The 13,838-nt window shown below is 40.5% G+C and overlaps 3 protein-coding genes across 3 annotated transcripts; 1 reads left to right on the plus strand and 2 right to left on the minus strand.

Annotated features, from left to right (window-relative positions):
• Nucleotides 1-1,218: 1,218 nt before the first annotated feature.
• Nucleotides 1,219-5,226, minus strand: LOC126630166 (uncharacterized). Its single transcript, XM_050300295.1, has 6 exons — nucleotides 4,797-5,226; nucleotides 3,443-3,931; nucleotides 3,122-3,343; nucleotides 2,960-3,032; nucleotides 2,349-2,456; nucleotides 1,219-1,741 (listed from the first exon to the last, which is right to left on the minus strand). Exons 1-6 carry the CDS (start codon nucleotides 4,911-4,913, stop codon nucleotides 1,368-1,370), a joined length of 1,383 nt encoding a protein of 460 aa, XP_050156252.1. The 5' UTR covers nucleotides 4,914-5,226; the 3' UTR covers nucleotides 1,219-1,367.
• A 656-nt stretch (nucleotides 5,227-5,882) lies between these two features.
• Nucleotides 5,883-9,083, plus strand: LOC126630197 (uncharacterized). Its single transcript, XM_050300314.1, has 8 exons — nucleotides 5,883-6,108; nucleotides 6,297-6,480; nucleotides 6,729-6,942; nucleotides 7,315-7,481; nucleotides 8,235-8,359; nucleotides 8,453-8,513; nucleotides 8,619-8,667; nucleotides 8,800-9,083. The coding sequence occupies exons 2-8, from the start codon at nucleotides 6,307-6,309 to the stop codon at nucleotides 8,877-8,879; spliced, it is 870 nt and encodes a 289-aa protein (XP_050156271.1). The 5' UTR covers nucleotides 5,883-6,108; nucleotides 6,297-6,306; the 3' UTR covers nucleotides 8,880-9,083.
• Nucleotides 9,084-12,829: 3,746 nt separating this feature from the next.
• LOC126630214 (uncharacterized) lies at nucleotides 12,830-13,521 on the minus strand. The gene has a single exon (XM_050300328.1). The coding sequence runs from the start codon at nucleotides 13,509-13,511 to the stop codon at nucleotides 12,837-12,839; it is 675 nt and encodes a 224-aa protein (XP_050156285.1). The 5' UTR covers nucleotides 13,512-13,521; the 3' UTR covers nucleotides 12,830-12,836.
• Between the last annotated feature and the right edge of the window lie 317 nt (nucleotides 13,522-13,838).

The following is a 13,838-nucleotide window of genomic DNA, read 5'->3' on the forward strand; positions in this document are numbered from 1 at the left end:
TAAATGATAGGGAGTTTTAACAAAACACTCCCAGTACTGTTCACTTTTAACAAAAAAACCACATTTATACGTTTCACTAGTACCATTCATTATACCTTTTAAAAAAGATTTTTCATTAAAAATGAAGTTTTTTTAAATTTTTCGTTAATTTTTCTTAAATAATAAGCATACTATCACTTAAAGGTGGTGAACAAATTCAACTAGTGTAGGGTTGGTGGAATTAAAACATAAAGAATCTTATACTTTTATGAAATATATCTTACGAATAATGCAATCAGATATCGTTTCCAAAGTTTTTAATGCGATCAGATATGGTTTCCAAAGTTTTCTCTTGTGGATAGATCGTATACGACAGGGTAGGGAGCTAGCTTAGCTAGGCAGACAGGGCAATAGTTTGGAACTTGCTTGAATCTACAATTAGGTCCACTTTGGATTTTCAGATCCCAAAATTTTATATAAACGTGATATTCCAGCGTGCAGCGCTATCCACTTATCCTCCTCCTCCTCCAACTAACTAGGAAAACGACATGCAGTATGAGTTGTCACCATTTGCCTATGGTGACCGGTATCTGTAATGGCTTTATTATCATAATTATTAATCAATGATCAACCAAATACCTTGACGCCACGTGTATTGGACTTATCTCATAGATGATGCCATCCATTGTCGCATTGGTCCACGAAAAACAGAATGAAATTTAATTACGTTATTGCGACTGTATTCTAACATGTCTAAAAAGTTGAACACATATCAATGTTTTACTAAATCTACAAAAGTCCTATTTGGAAATTCATCGTGCGGGTTCTCAAAGTCGGTCAATTTTCTGTGAGCACTAACTAACGATAACTTGAACGCAAATTGTGACAGTATTCCAAACTAATTAAGTATTGTCACATAGAAAATTTAAAATACAAAGCGACGTTTGATTGATTTAGCAGAGTGTCACAGTGGCATCCCAGTTATAGGTAAGTTCTAGGTTGTATGAAAGAAATTGGTCATGGGTATAGCAAGTCGGAACCGGATCCCCAAAAACTGAGGCTGCTGGGCAATGATCATGGGCCGTTGAAATTTAATTCAACGGCTACAAACAGAGACCCCCTAAAAGTTATAATAATTGTAGCCGTTGGATCAAACTTCAACGTCCTAATTTATTGCTCAGAAGCCTCAATTTTTGGGGATCCGGAGAGGATCCGGTTCCTAGCAAGTCAGTCAGTCAATTTCCATGAGCACTAATGCTAATCCAGAGAAATGAGAAACAAATGGGAGAGGGAAAGGCCACCGTTACAGTCAGACTGTTGATGTTCCAACTACTACATAAACATATTACACAGAGAGCATGTTAAACATTGAGAAAAGCAAACCTGCCTCAATTATCCGAGCTATATTCACTCGATTCTTCAGGAAGAATGGCAACAGCAGCGCAGCAAAACAACTCTTTATCCTTCAGGAGAAGACAGCTTCCATCCGAATTCCATTTCAGATCAACTATGCTAAACTGTGGTTGCGGAGGGATGCTCACACAGTAGGCACCGCCAGGAGTCCACATGCACAGATGAGAACTTCCCGTGCAAACAACAAGACGAGTGCACGTAGGATCCCAAACTGCTGCACGAATAGGATCTTTCTGCACCAAGATAGCCGCGAGTTCAAGATGGCGTATGTCCCATATCCAAAGAATGCTTGGCATGCTATCGTTGCGAGTACAAATATATTGGCTATCGTTGCTCCATGCCAGTAGACCTACAGCAAAACAAAATCCCTCACTAATACGTTGAAAGTTCATCTAAACTTTGCATTCCTGCGTACAAGTATATTATATTAGAACAGCTTGACTCAGTAAAAACGAAACCCTGTTTATCATTGGAAGAAGTTTGCTACCTACAAGGCTGATAGTACCTTCCACATCAAGATCATCTATCCTCCAATCCGTTAAAATATTTCAATGAATAAAACTGTTGTTACGCAAAGTCAATGAATAAAGGAAGCTGACACCGCTATCCGCTAGTGAGGTTTCTATATTATTCAAGGTGAGTGGGAATATCCCATATAGTCAATATTTGACTCTAATATCGACAGACTTGTTACCACAACTTCAAGTTCCTCAACTCGCAGGATTTGTCCAGAAGTATGAATTGACTCAATCATTTGATGGCCTCTGTTGAGGACACTGAATGTTATCTGATGGCTAGGCCAATGTGTTTATGAACCCTCAGCCGTCTAAGTGCATCTTCTCTTGTCTGATGTAAAGTAGCTAAAACATAAACCAGTTTGATTGTCTTCATATTTGACTGTTTACAAACTTAGTGTTCATTTGCATCACACAGTACAAGAGGGAGAAAGGGCTTACCAATTCCTTGTTTGGGGTTAGGTTTGTCTGCAGGAGGCTTCTGGAAAGGCAAACTGATGGGCACTTCTGTAACCTCGTATCTAACTCTGACTTGTCCTTCTGAAGCATCTACTTGAAATGAAACAAAAATTATGGGGGGAAAAGAAAAGGGGATCGAATCAAGTAAATTTTGAATATTAACAGAAGGATCTGTGATTCTTCGGACAAAAGGCGTAATTTATGTATCATGCAAAAGACGGCCAATGTGATGCAATGGCAAGCCACTCTTTGAGTTTTGCTTTGCAAGAGTAAAATTTAAGGATGTAGCGCTGTTACCTTATTTTCTTAGAATAAAATTATTCATCGAAGCTTATATTGATCTTATGTTATTAAAATTTTACCATCATCCACCAACAGGTGAAAAGGTGAATGAAAGAATAAGTTATTCTGTGAGCTTTGAATACAAGTCAGTTCAAAGGGCAGAAATGAAATCTAGTAGATACAAACACATACCAACAACAGGAAAAGAAATCTGACCTAGCATACAAATGATACAGCATATTATTTTCGTACTCTGAGCACCTTTTATAAGTTAAAAAATAACTGTATTAACATGGAAACATCATGCTTACCATTATTGCCTTCTGCAAAATCATCATTTAGACTTAGCTCGGACATATCAAGTAGCAGTGGCTCATCTACTTCCTGACATTTAGACATTATGGGGTGAGCAATCATCCAACACACTAAAAGAACATGATATCTCGCTATCTCTAATATTAACAATCAATAACCTTAAACACAGCCGCACAACAGGGAGCACGGACAGTAGATAGATGCATAAATTCAGCAAAAGTCTTCCAAGTCAAGTGATTTAAAACCCGCAACATCTGGTCATAACTACCCACTGCTAGAAACTGGCCACACGGAGACCATGAAACACTTTTTACACCCAAAGCACTTTCGTATGCTTGATACTTATACAGACACCTCCCATCTGGGGAGTATATCAGAACCTGCATCAAACCGCACCATGAGATGCTTCAAACTAAAACGTTATATAACTACTGCAAATCTTTTTGCCACAACAAAGAAAAAAAAACCAAAGTTCTCACCTTATATTCGAGAGGCGAATCCCATATCACTATTGCACTGTCATCCGGTGACCATTCAGTATCAGCCAAGTCCAAAGTGTCCACAGCAAATACACCCATTATTTCCCATGTATGACAGGACAGAAGATTAATATAGTCCTTGCAATCACGCCTTGTGCAAATTGCAGCAAATTGCCCATCTTTGGTGAACGAAACTCCCTTGGAAGGATGCTTTGGCCATTGCACATGTACACATGCTGTGTTTAACAGTGACCAAACTGTTAACCGCAGTTGGAAGTCTGATGTGGTAAGTATGTGACGGCTATCTGGGCTCCACCTAGCATAGGCAATACCGGCAGGACCTTCATCTATCTTACATGTCCATTCAGGTTGGGCCAGCGACCATGCTTGTATCATTGGTCTTTTATATAGACCACAAAGAATGTATTCAGAATCAAGCGCCCATTCGATGTAGCTTATCTTATCCAAACATGAGAACAACTGCACAACCTGCATTATAAATGACGTTTAATTATATATCAGACAACTTACCTTCAAGATATATGAAATGGAGTTCAGCAATTCAAACTTTAAGTCAGACATAAGGTGTTGCACAACAGCGCTGAATGTGAAGCATGCAGAAACCTGTTTAAACCATTGTTCGCTACAGCTTATGTTCAAATGCTTAAGGGTATATTTCTGCCTCCAAAAAGTCCAGAACCTTGTAACTGCTCATGAACCCTACCGTACAATTTTGTCCACGGTAAAAGAGTGATCAGAACCAAGCATTATTCTATGGATTAGTTCACCTCTAATTAGGGTTGAATCCTTCGGTCTGTATAAACTCTCTAGGTGTAAGAAACACTGAAATCATTTTCCTCAAATTTTCCGATTTACTTTTTAAGAACCTCAACGGAAACATGCCGCATGAACTCACTCAAGTTTTGATGTTCTCTCCAAAATTCGCTTTGAATCGCTTGGCGAAAAACTCAGACTGCAACTACGGTGATCAGATCATCGGCATTAAAATTAAGTTTCCCTTAAAATGAAGAAACAAAATTAAGATTTTTTTACTAATTTCTCAGCAACCAAGCAAATTACAGCATACTGACGCTACAACACTACGTCTTGTTTGTCAACAGCTAAATGCAACGGCTGAGATCTACAGAAACTTAACCATGTACGTGCCAAACCCAATCGGCCCAGCTCAATTGTGCACCATATGATTGCTTTTGAAAATGCAGAGATATAAGTGATAAATGAACGAATTAGGACATTTGGACCATCATTTTCCTGGCATTTTTTCGGTAACCAAACAGAGCATGAAATAAATTTATTAAATTACAAAAAAGAAGCAAATTCGATAGCAGCATACCTTAAAGGAAAGAGTGTCGCGAATGACGAGGCGGTAGTCGACGGCGACGGCAATGTAGCGAGCATTAGGTGAGAAGCAACAAGGACCGGTCTGCTTGTAAGCCTCTGTGAACTCCATTCACATTCAGATCAAATTTCCGGACCACAGCACTCCCTGCTAGCTTATATTTCAAGTGTAGGTCCTCATATTAGCTGTGAAATTTAGTAATGCAGCGGTTGCGGTGACGGTGGCGGTGGCGGTGGTTGCTATTACTGTTGCTGTTGCCGTTGCTGGAGAGCGTTTGGCTGAGTGGATGAGATCTGCGAGGCTTCGTTTTGGAGTGAAATGTTGGAAGTTCGAATTTGTACTGGCAAAAGTCGATCGTGAAAATGTTGGGATTTTGGGTTTGAATTTCGAACGGACGATTGAGGGAGGGGTGGGGATAATTCTGAAAAAAAGCTGGTATAAAAAAAAAAAAAATTAATGAAAAGGGTTAATGATAAGTAGAAAATAAAAAGTAAAGTGAATATCACCATGATTCACTTTTTAGTGTCAAAATATGGTTTTTCGTTAAAGTGAACAGTACCGGTGCTTTTCGTTAAAGTTTCCTAAAAAAAATGTTGGGATTTTTTTTTTTGTGTTTGGTAAACATTCAGTTTAGTTTTTTTTCACAGTTTTGGATGAAAAAAAACCAAAAACAAGAAGCTGCAAAACCCAACTTTGAAAAACCGACTTTTTTTTACATCTGTTTTACATAAAAGTTTACCAAACATTATAATACTACTTTTTTTTTTTTCAAAAGCATTTTTCCAAAAAAATTTATCAAACACTCTACAGTTTTATTTCATAACCGCTTATTCTCACATCTAAGCAGAAACCGCTTTTATTCAAAGCACATCAATACCAAACCAGCCCGAAGTTAGTCGGCCCAAAGTGTTATTTTTTTTTTGCTGGCTTTGGCGCTTAGGACCTGTTTTGTGGGAAGCATCATTGGAATTTGGAAATATAATGAGCATGTGGTCGGCCCATTGGGCTTATTCGATGGAATCGGATACAGGCCTTCAACAATAACAGCATAAGCCCTTTCTAATTGGAAGAAAAGAGAGAGAAAAAAAAAAAATAAATAAAAAAGAAAAGAAAGGAGGAAAGAGAACATGGGGTTCGCCGGACTTCCACACATACGCAGTCGCGGCCGTTAGTTTTTTTAACTACGCGCGCTCCTCCTTCCCGGTCTGTTTCTCATTCGCGCACTCCTCTGTAGGGTTTTGGACTCGCAAAACTCTCAAGCATTTCCATCAACTGCAACTCAAAACCTTTCAAATTTCAATCTAAGGTACCTGCACTTTTCCTTGTCAACTGATTTTTCAAACTGATTTGTGTTTGTTTTCTGTTTGGTTCCCGAGAAAATATTGATTCTGTAATTCTTGTTATTTGGGTTGATTAATGTGTTTAAGATGAACATCTGTATGGTGTTGTTGTGCCCCGTATGTGTTTGAAGAAATGTCTCTGTGAATCCAACAGGGAGCTCGAGATGCTGCCGAGATGGAGCAGAGCTGTTGCTCAGCTCTCGAGGTTGGGTACGCAGCAGAACCTGAATCTCAGAAACGAATTCTATGTTGTTTCGCGCCAAAGCTATGCCAGGGCTGCTGCGGTGGCTCCGGATACGGCTTTTACAGTGGAAAAACCTCTCCCTGCCGAGCCAGTGGTACGATTTGCAGCTACCCTTTTGGTTTTAGTAATCAAGCTTGCTTATTTAAGTAATTATTGGTTGTAATTTGAAATGGGATTGATGGTTTTCTTGTTAATGGGCATAGATTATCCTGAAATTAAATCACTAATGGCGAACCTGTTTTCTCGTGATCGTGTATCTGTGGTTATGTTTGCATATTTTTATTGTTTTAAGGTTTCTGGAATTATTTCATTGTTGAGACTTTGGGTAACAATGTTGGACAGGTAAATTTGGACAAACTGTTTTGGTCTAAGCCCTCCTCGTTGGCTTTGGCCCCGGACTCCCCATTGAGAATTGATGAGCCACAATATGGGAGGTTCAGGCGTGCGATTCTTACGATGTTGCTGTTTTATAGCAAACAAAGCAAGTCTATTCGAGGGGCCAATGTCGTGTATAAGCGAATCGTTTCACAAGTTGATAAACCGGGCATATATGAAGGTCATTTCTTCCTCTCAATTTATTTTCTCCTAGTCGTTTATGATTAGAGGAGGTGGTTTAATTTTCAAATGAGCATAAGTTTGAAGGGGGAATGGGCTATCTTTTGTGGAAGCATTTTTTTGTAGCCAAAAAAGGATGTATTTGGTTTTCCGCATTTGTGCAGTAACACCTCCACATCATGTAATCAATGTAACAGAATCAACCATTTTATCTTATTCATTTTTAAATTATTCTCACCTTTTGTACGAGATGAGATTTTTCTATTTTTTTTTTTACTCAGGAAACTGTCTATGTGTGTTAGGAAACTTTACTTGAAATAACATCACTTACATAGCTCTCTGTAGGAACTAACCTGTTCTCCTAAATATGCAGTATTCAATTTGGAGAAAACCTTTAAGACAACATTCTCTCTACTTGTACTTCATATGTGGCTTTGCTTACGCCGGTTGAAAGAAGAGGGAAAGGATGGTGTTGAATTCGGGCAATATATGTATGAGATTTACAATCATGATGTGGAACTTAGAGTATCTAAGGCTGGGGTATGTTCCCTTCTGTTAAACTTAAATATTCTGCTTTGAACTTAATATTGACAGTTTAGTTACTTTTTCGTGAGGTTTTTCTATATCAAATCGAGTTCATCCGTCTTTGAAAAGAACTCAATAAGCTGTTGCTAATAACCTTTCCTTATGTTATACTATTCAACGCCCTTAGGTTTGAACTATTGTCAACATGCTTGCTATGCCATATGCGTTTATCATTTTTAGGGTGTCCTACCATTGAACCTGGGGTTGCTTACACCTTCCATGACTTATAGAACTTCTTCTCAGTTATGAAATTGGTCCGTCGACACTTGAGGCACATGATAATGTTATTTGTTTATTTATCTCTTAGTACCTGCGGGTTCGAGACTTGGGAGCAGCCTCTCCATAAATGGGGGTAAGGCTAGCCGACATTCACCTCTCCCAGACCCTGCGTAAAGCGGGAGCCTTGTGCACTGGGTACGACCTTTTTATCTCTTAGTACCTGCGGGTTCTTTTTTCAAGCACATGACTACCAAAAATAGATGCTTTGTTTGGAGTGCTCAATTTTCAAATACATACATGTGTAAATAGCTATATCCAGTACTGTTTAACATCTTTGACGATACATACTTGTGCTTCTGTGCACATTTTCTAATTACTTGGCTCATTCAACATACGTGGAGGCTAATAATATTTGAGACTTAAGCATTAGGAGAGCGTAGGATTTACCGTTAAGCATGCTGATTGATTAATTTACTCTTGAAATCTCAGGTCAACTTACTACTGTCTAGATGGATGAAGGATTTGGAGAAGATATTCTATGGAAATATTGTTGCTTATGATGCTGCCGTGCTTCCAGAGGCTAAACTGGATGATCTCCAAAATGTGATATGGAGGTAAATACATCATCAACCTTCCCGAGCCCCAACATTAAAATTATCAAACATTTAATCATGGGATACATATTAACCTTCTGCACTGATGTGCAGGAATGTCTTTTCCGACGATGGTTCATCACAACCAACTGGAGATGCATCACGAGCAGTCCAGGCATGTTCTCTTCCTTGACTGGCACACTTTCAATAGCGCTTAGCATTAACTAATAACTCTCCCATATGGTGCATGGAGTTAAAATGAAAGTTTGTGTACATGCAGGCAATGGCAAGATACATTCGCCGGGAACTTTGTTGCCTGTCCTTAACAGGTATTCCTTGTTTGTTCTATGTGTTTCCTGTTCCGCATTCGGTATTTCTGATGTTGTTAATTTGTTTCCCTTGAGATTGCACAAAAACTCTCATCTCTTGACGAGATATAACGTTGTAATTCGGATGTGCAGATAAAGAAGCTATGTTTTCTGGTAATTTCATGTTTACTCCACTGAAGGGCGAGAAAACGAAACCGGAGGCCTCCAAATGAGAATCCATCTACTCACTTTCAAGTTTCTGTCGTTTTGGAAGAAAAATTCACTCCAATCATAGACATGTAAAAACGATCATAATAAAATATTTTGTAAAATTATCAAAAGTAACTTTTTTTTTTGTTTTTATGTATTTTTTCTTGAAACTGCAATTCAATAATACAAAAGGAGAGGCTGTGGCGCTTTTGCTCTGGTTTTTCGAACACGCGTGAATCCCAATTTTTTTTCCCAAGTGCAATTTTATGAACTTTGCTAAAAATTTAAGATGCCTACAATGTAAAGAAGATGGCCCAAGAAAAGCTGACGCGGGTGATCTCGAAATCGAAATGAAAAAGGGAGACTGGATCTGCACTGAGTAAGCCACTTCTTTTGCATGAGTGCTTACCTTGTAATCAGTTTTTTTTTTTTTTTTTCAGTGTGTTGCTGTTATCAAACTCCGCCTATGTCTTACATGGCCGGTCCCAAGCCCGGATAAAGGAGGAGGGGGAGGGCGTCAGGTAGTCGACAGCCGGCACTCCATGATCACGTCGAATCCTTATGAAAATGAATCCAGAACAAAATCGCGCTAAAGCTAGGGCGTCACCCGTAAGTGGCGCGCTGTGTGGCCTGAGCACAGTGATAAGTGAGCAAGGGTCGCTGTATCTCCATCGGCACCCGGATGCAGTGTTAAATGAGCAAGGGGGCCATAGAAACTTCTTTTCGAACGACTCCACTCAAAGTTGTTTGGGAGCATATGCTCCTATCAACTTTACCCGGGACACACAAAAGAAGTACTTTGATCCTATTAGACGGGGGAGGGTGAAGAAGCTAGGACAGAAGGGTAGAGTTCAAGAGAGCAAAATGCGTTTAGGAACGTGGAATATAGGAACCTTAACGGGAAAATCTATGGAAGTAGTGGAAGTTATGGTGAGGAGAAGGATAAATATTATGTGCCTACAAGAAACTAAGTGGGTTGGTAGTAAGGCAAAGGATCTAGAAAACTCAGGGTTTAAACTTTGGTATTCGGGCACAAATAGAACGAGAAACGGTGTTGGCATCATCGTGGACAAGACCTTGGTACAAGATGTTGTAGATGTCAAGAGGGTAGGAGATAGAATCATGACAATCAAGATTGTAATAGGACAAGAACTTATCAATGTGATTAGTGCGTACGCACCTCAAGTAGGGTTGGATACGAGTTCGAAGGAGAAATTTTGGGAAGATCTTGGAGACTTGGTGCAAGGAATTGCTCAGACGGAGAAGTTATTTATAGGAGGAGATTTAAATGGACACGTGGGCAGGGAGACAGGCAACTATGGAGGTTTTCATGGTGGCCATGGTTTTGGGGAGAGAAACGAGGATGGGGAAGCTATCTTGGATTTTGCAATGGCATATGATCTCTTCTTAGCCAACACCTTCTTTAAGAAGAGAGAAGAACATGTGATCACCTACAAGAGTGGGTCGTCAAAAACACAAATAGATTTTCTTCTAATGAGGAAAGGGGATCGTATAACTTGTAAGGATTGCAAAGTTATACCAGGAGAGAGCGTGGCTAATCAACATCGCTTGTTGGTGATGGATGTACATATCAAAAGAGTAAGACAAAAGAACAAGACTTGGAAGTGCCCAAGGACTAGATGGTGGAATCTAAAAGAAGAAAAACAAGCCATTTTCAAAGAGAAGGTAATCACCCAATGTGTGTGGGATAGAGAGGGGGAAGCTAGCCAAATGTGGGATTCCATGGCTAGTTGTATCCGAAAAGTAGCAAAAGAGGTATTAGGAGAGTCCAAGGGCTTTGCCCCACACCAAAAGGAATCTTGGTGGTGGAATGAGGAGGTACAAACAAAGGTGAAGGCTATGAAGGAATGTTGTAAAGCCTTATACAAGGAGAGGACTGATGAAAATGGTGAAAGGTATAAAAAAGCGAAGCAAGAGGCGAAGAAAGCTGTCAGAGAAGCTAAGTTAGCGGCTTACGACGATATGTATAAACGACTAGATACCAAAGAAGGAGAGTTGGATATCTATAAACTATCTAGAGCAAGGGAAAAGAAGACAAGGGACCTAAACCAAGTGAGGTGCATCAAGGATGAGGATGGAAAGGTTCTTGCTACAGAGAACGCGGTTAAAGACAGATGGAGAGGTTATTTTCATAATCTTTTCAATGAAGGACATGAAATGAGTGCTTCTTTAGGGGAGTTGAGTAACTCAGAAGAGTGTAGAAACTACTCTTTTTATCGTCGAATCCGGAAGGAAGAAGTGGTTGTAGCTTTGAAGAAGATGAAGCATAAAAAAGCAATAGGCCCAGACGATATACCAATCGAAGTGTGGAAACTTTTGGGAGAGACAGGTATAACATGGCTCACTGACCTTTTCAATAGGATTTTGAAAACGAAGAAGATGCCAAATGAGTGGCGAATGAGCACTTTGGTGCCTATCTACAAGAATAAGGGCGACGTACAAAATTGCATGAACTATAGGGGTATTAAGCTAATGAGTCATACAATGAAGCTCTGGGAGAGAGTCATTGAGCATAGATTAAGGCAAGAGACACGGGTTTCGGACAATCAATTCGGGTTCATGCCAGGGCGCTCAACCATGGAGGCAATCTATCTCTTACGAAGATTGATGGAAAGATATAGAGATGGGAAAAAGGATTTACACATGGTCTTTATAGATTTGGAAAAAGCGTATGATAGGGTCCCAAGAGACATTCTTTGGAGGATTTTAGAGAAGAAAGGAGTACGAGTAGCATATATCCAAGCTATAAAGGATATGTATGAAGGAGCAAAGACTGCCGTAAGAACTCATGAAGGACAAACCGAAAGCTTTCCCATAACTGTAGGATTACATCAAGGCTCATCCTTAAGTCCTTACCTTTTTGCGTTGGTAATGGATGAGTTAACACGACATATTCAAGATGATATTCCTTGGTGTATGCTTTTCGCAGACGATATAGTGTTGATAGATGAAACTCAGGAAGGGGTAAATGCAAAGCTTAACCTTTGGAGAGAAGTGTTGGAATCTAAAGGTCTTCGCCTAAGCCGATCAAAGACAGAATATATGGAGTGCAAGTTCAGTGCAAATGGAGGCCAAAACGAGTTAGGGGTGAGGATCGGAGATCAAGAAATACCAAAGAGCGACCGTTTTCGTTACCTAGGATCTATCTTGCAAAAGAACGGAGAATTAGATGGAGATCTCAACCATAGAATACAAGCTGGATGGATGAAGTGGAAGAGTGCATCCGGCGTGTTGTGTGACCGCCGTATGCCACTGAAGCTCAAGGGAAAATTTTATAGGACGGCAATAAGGCCGGCGATGCTGTATGGCACAGAATGTTGGGCGGTGAAACATCAACACGTACACAAAATGGGTGTAGCGGAGATGAGGATGCTTCGTTGGATGTGTGGGCACACGAGAAAGGATAAGATTAGGAATGAGGATATCCGGGGTAAAGTAGGAGTAGCCGAAATTGAAGGAAAGATGAGAGAAAATCGGTTACGGTGGTTTGGACATGTGCAAAGAAGGCCTACTGACGTTCCGATTAGAAGATGCGACTATGGGACAGAGGTGCAGGGCCGAAGGGGTAGAGGAAGACCTAGGAAAACTTTGGAAGAGACTCTAAGAAAAGACTTAGAGTACTTGGATCTAACGAAGGACATAACACAGGATCGAGCACAATGGCGTTCTAAGATTCATATAGCCGATCCCACTCAGTGACTTGGATTTTCCAAGTCTCCAACCGAGAAGTTTTCCTCATTCGGGAAATTAAGAGAACACTACCCCAACCTACATGCTCCACTCAGAAAGCTTCAACATACAAGCTTTAACAAAAGAAAATTCAAAGAACTTAGCGAAGAAGGCTTTGGTGTATTTAACACAATACGTTGAAATGAAGGAAAACTTATTTATTGATATCCCCGATAAGCTACAAATATGTACATATACATGAGTCAAAATAAGCACACAAGAGGGAGCCTTCACAAAGGTTGCTTAGGAGAAGTCTCAGCAGTCGGTAGAGCCCCAGAAAGAGAAGGCACCGGAGGGGGATCATTTGGAGCCTCAGTACTGGACAGAACCCTAGAAGGAGGAGGCATCAGAGGTTGATCATTTGGAGCTTCATTACGCGGTACAGCCCCAGAAGACGAAGGCAATAAATGCCTTTGGAACAAACCCACAAATCTCTGATGATCAAGTAAAACCTGACCATCAGTTTCCTTCATCTGGTCAAGCTTCCTCTTCATGTTTGTAGCATAGTCATGTGCGAGCCGGTGCAACTGTTTATTCTCATGCTTGAGCCCTCTAATCTCCTGTTTGAGACTCATCACTTCAGCCGCCAATGATTCAACTTGGCGGGTTCGAGCAAATAGGCGTTGGGCCATATTAGACACAGAACCTGCACACTGAACACTGAGAGCCAGCGAATCCTTAACAGCTAACTCATCAGACCGTTTGGAAAGTAGTCTGTTATCTTTGGGAGTGAGAAGGTTCCTGGCCACCACCGCAGCGGTCATATCATTCTTCATCACGGAATCCCCAACGGTAAGAGGACCAGTAGGGGAGACGAAGGATGGGCGCCATATGTTGTCTGGAGAAGGCGGGGCTGCCTCTTCAACAAGGTTCAAGTCAAAACGACGGTCGGAGGGGCCAGACATTTTCAAAGGTGTTGAAGAGAGAAGAGGTCGGACAAATCAAGATCTTAGAAGTGCAAGAATGAAGCTTCTACTGGTGGAGATTCAAGTGTGCTTTGGAACTTAATGCCAGCCCCTATAAAAATCTGCACTCGACGAAGCTTCAGAAATCGAAGAGGCGCCTGCTCAGAAATCGAAGAGGCGTTTGCTTTCTCAAAAGTTGGGCTGCTTAGAGATCACGAGGGTTGATCTCAGAAATCGAAGAGGCGTTTGCTTTCTCAAAAGTTGGGCTGCTCAAAGACCACGAAGGCCGATCTCAAAAATCGAAGAGGCGCTCGCTTTCTCAAAAGC

The sequence above is a fragment of the Malus sylvestris genome, chromosome 1 (assembly GCF_916048215.2).
Source record: "Malus sylvestris chromosome 1, drMalSylv7.2, whole genome shotgun sequence".
Taxonomy (NCBI): Eukaryota; Viridiplantae; Streptophyta; class Magnoliopsida; order Rosales; family Rosaceae; genus Malus; species Malus sylvestris.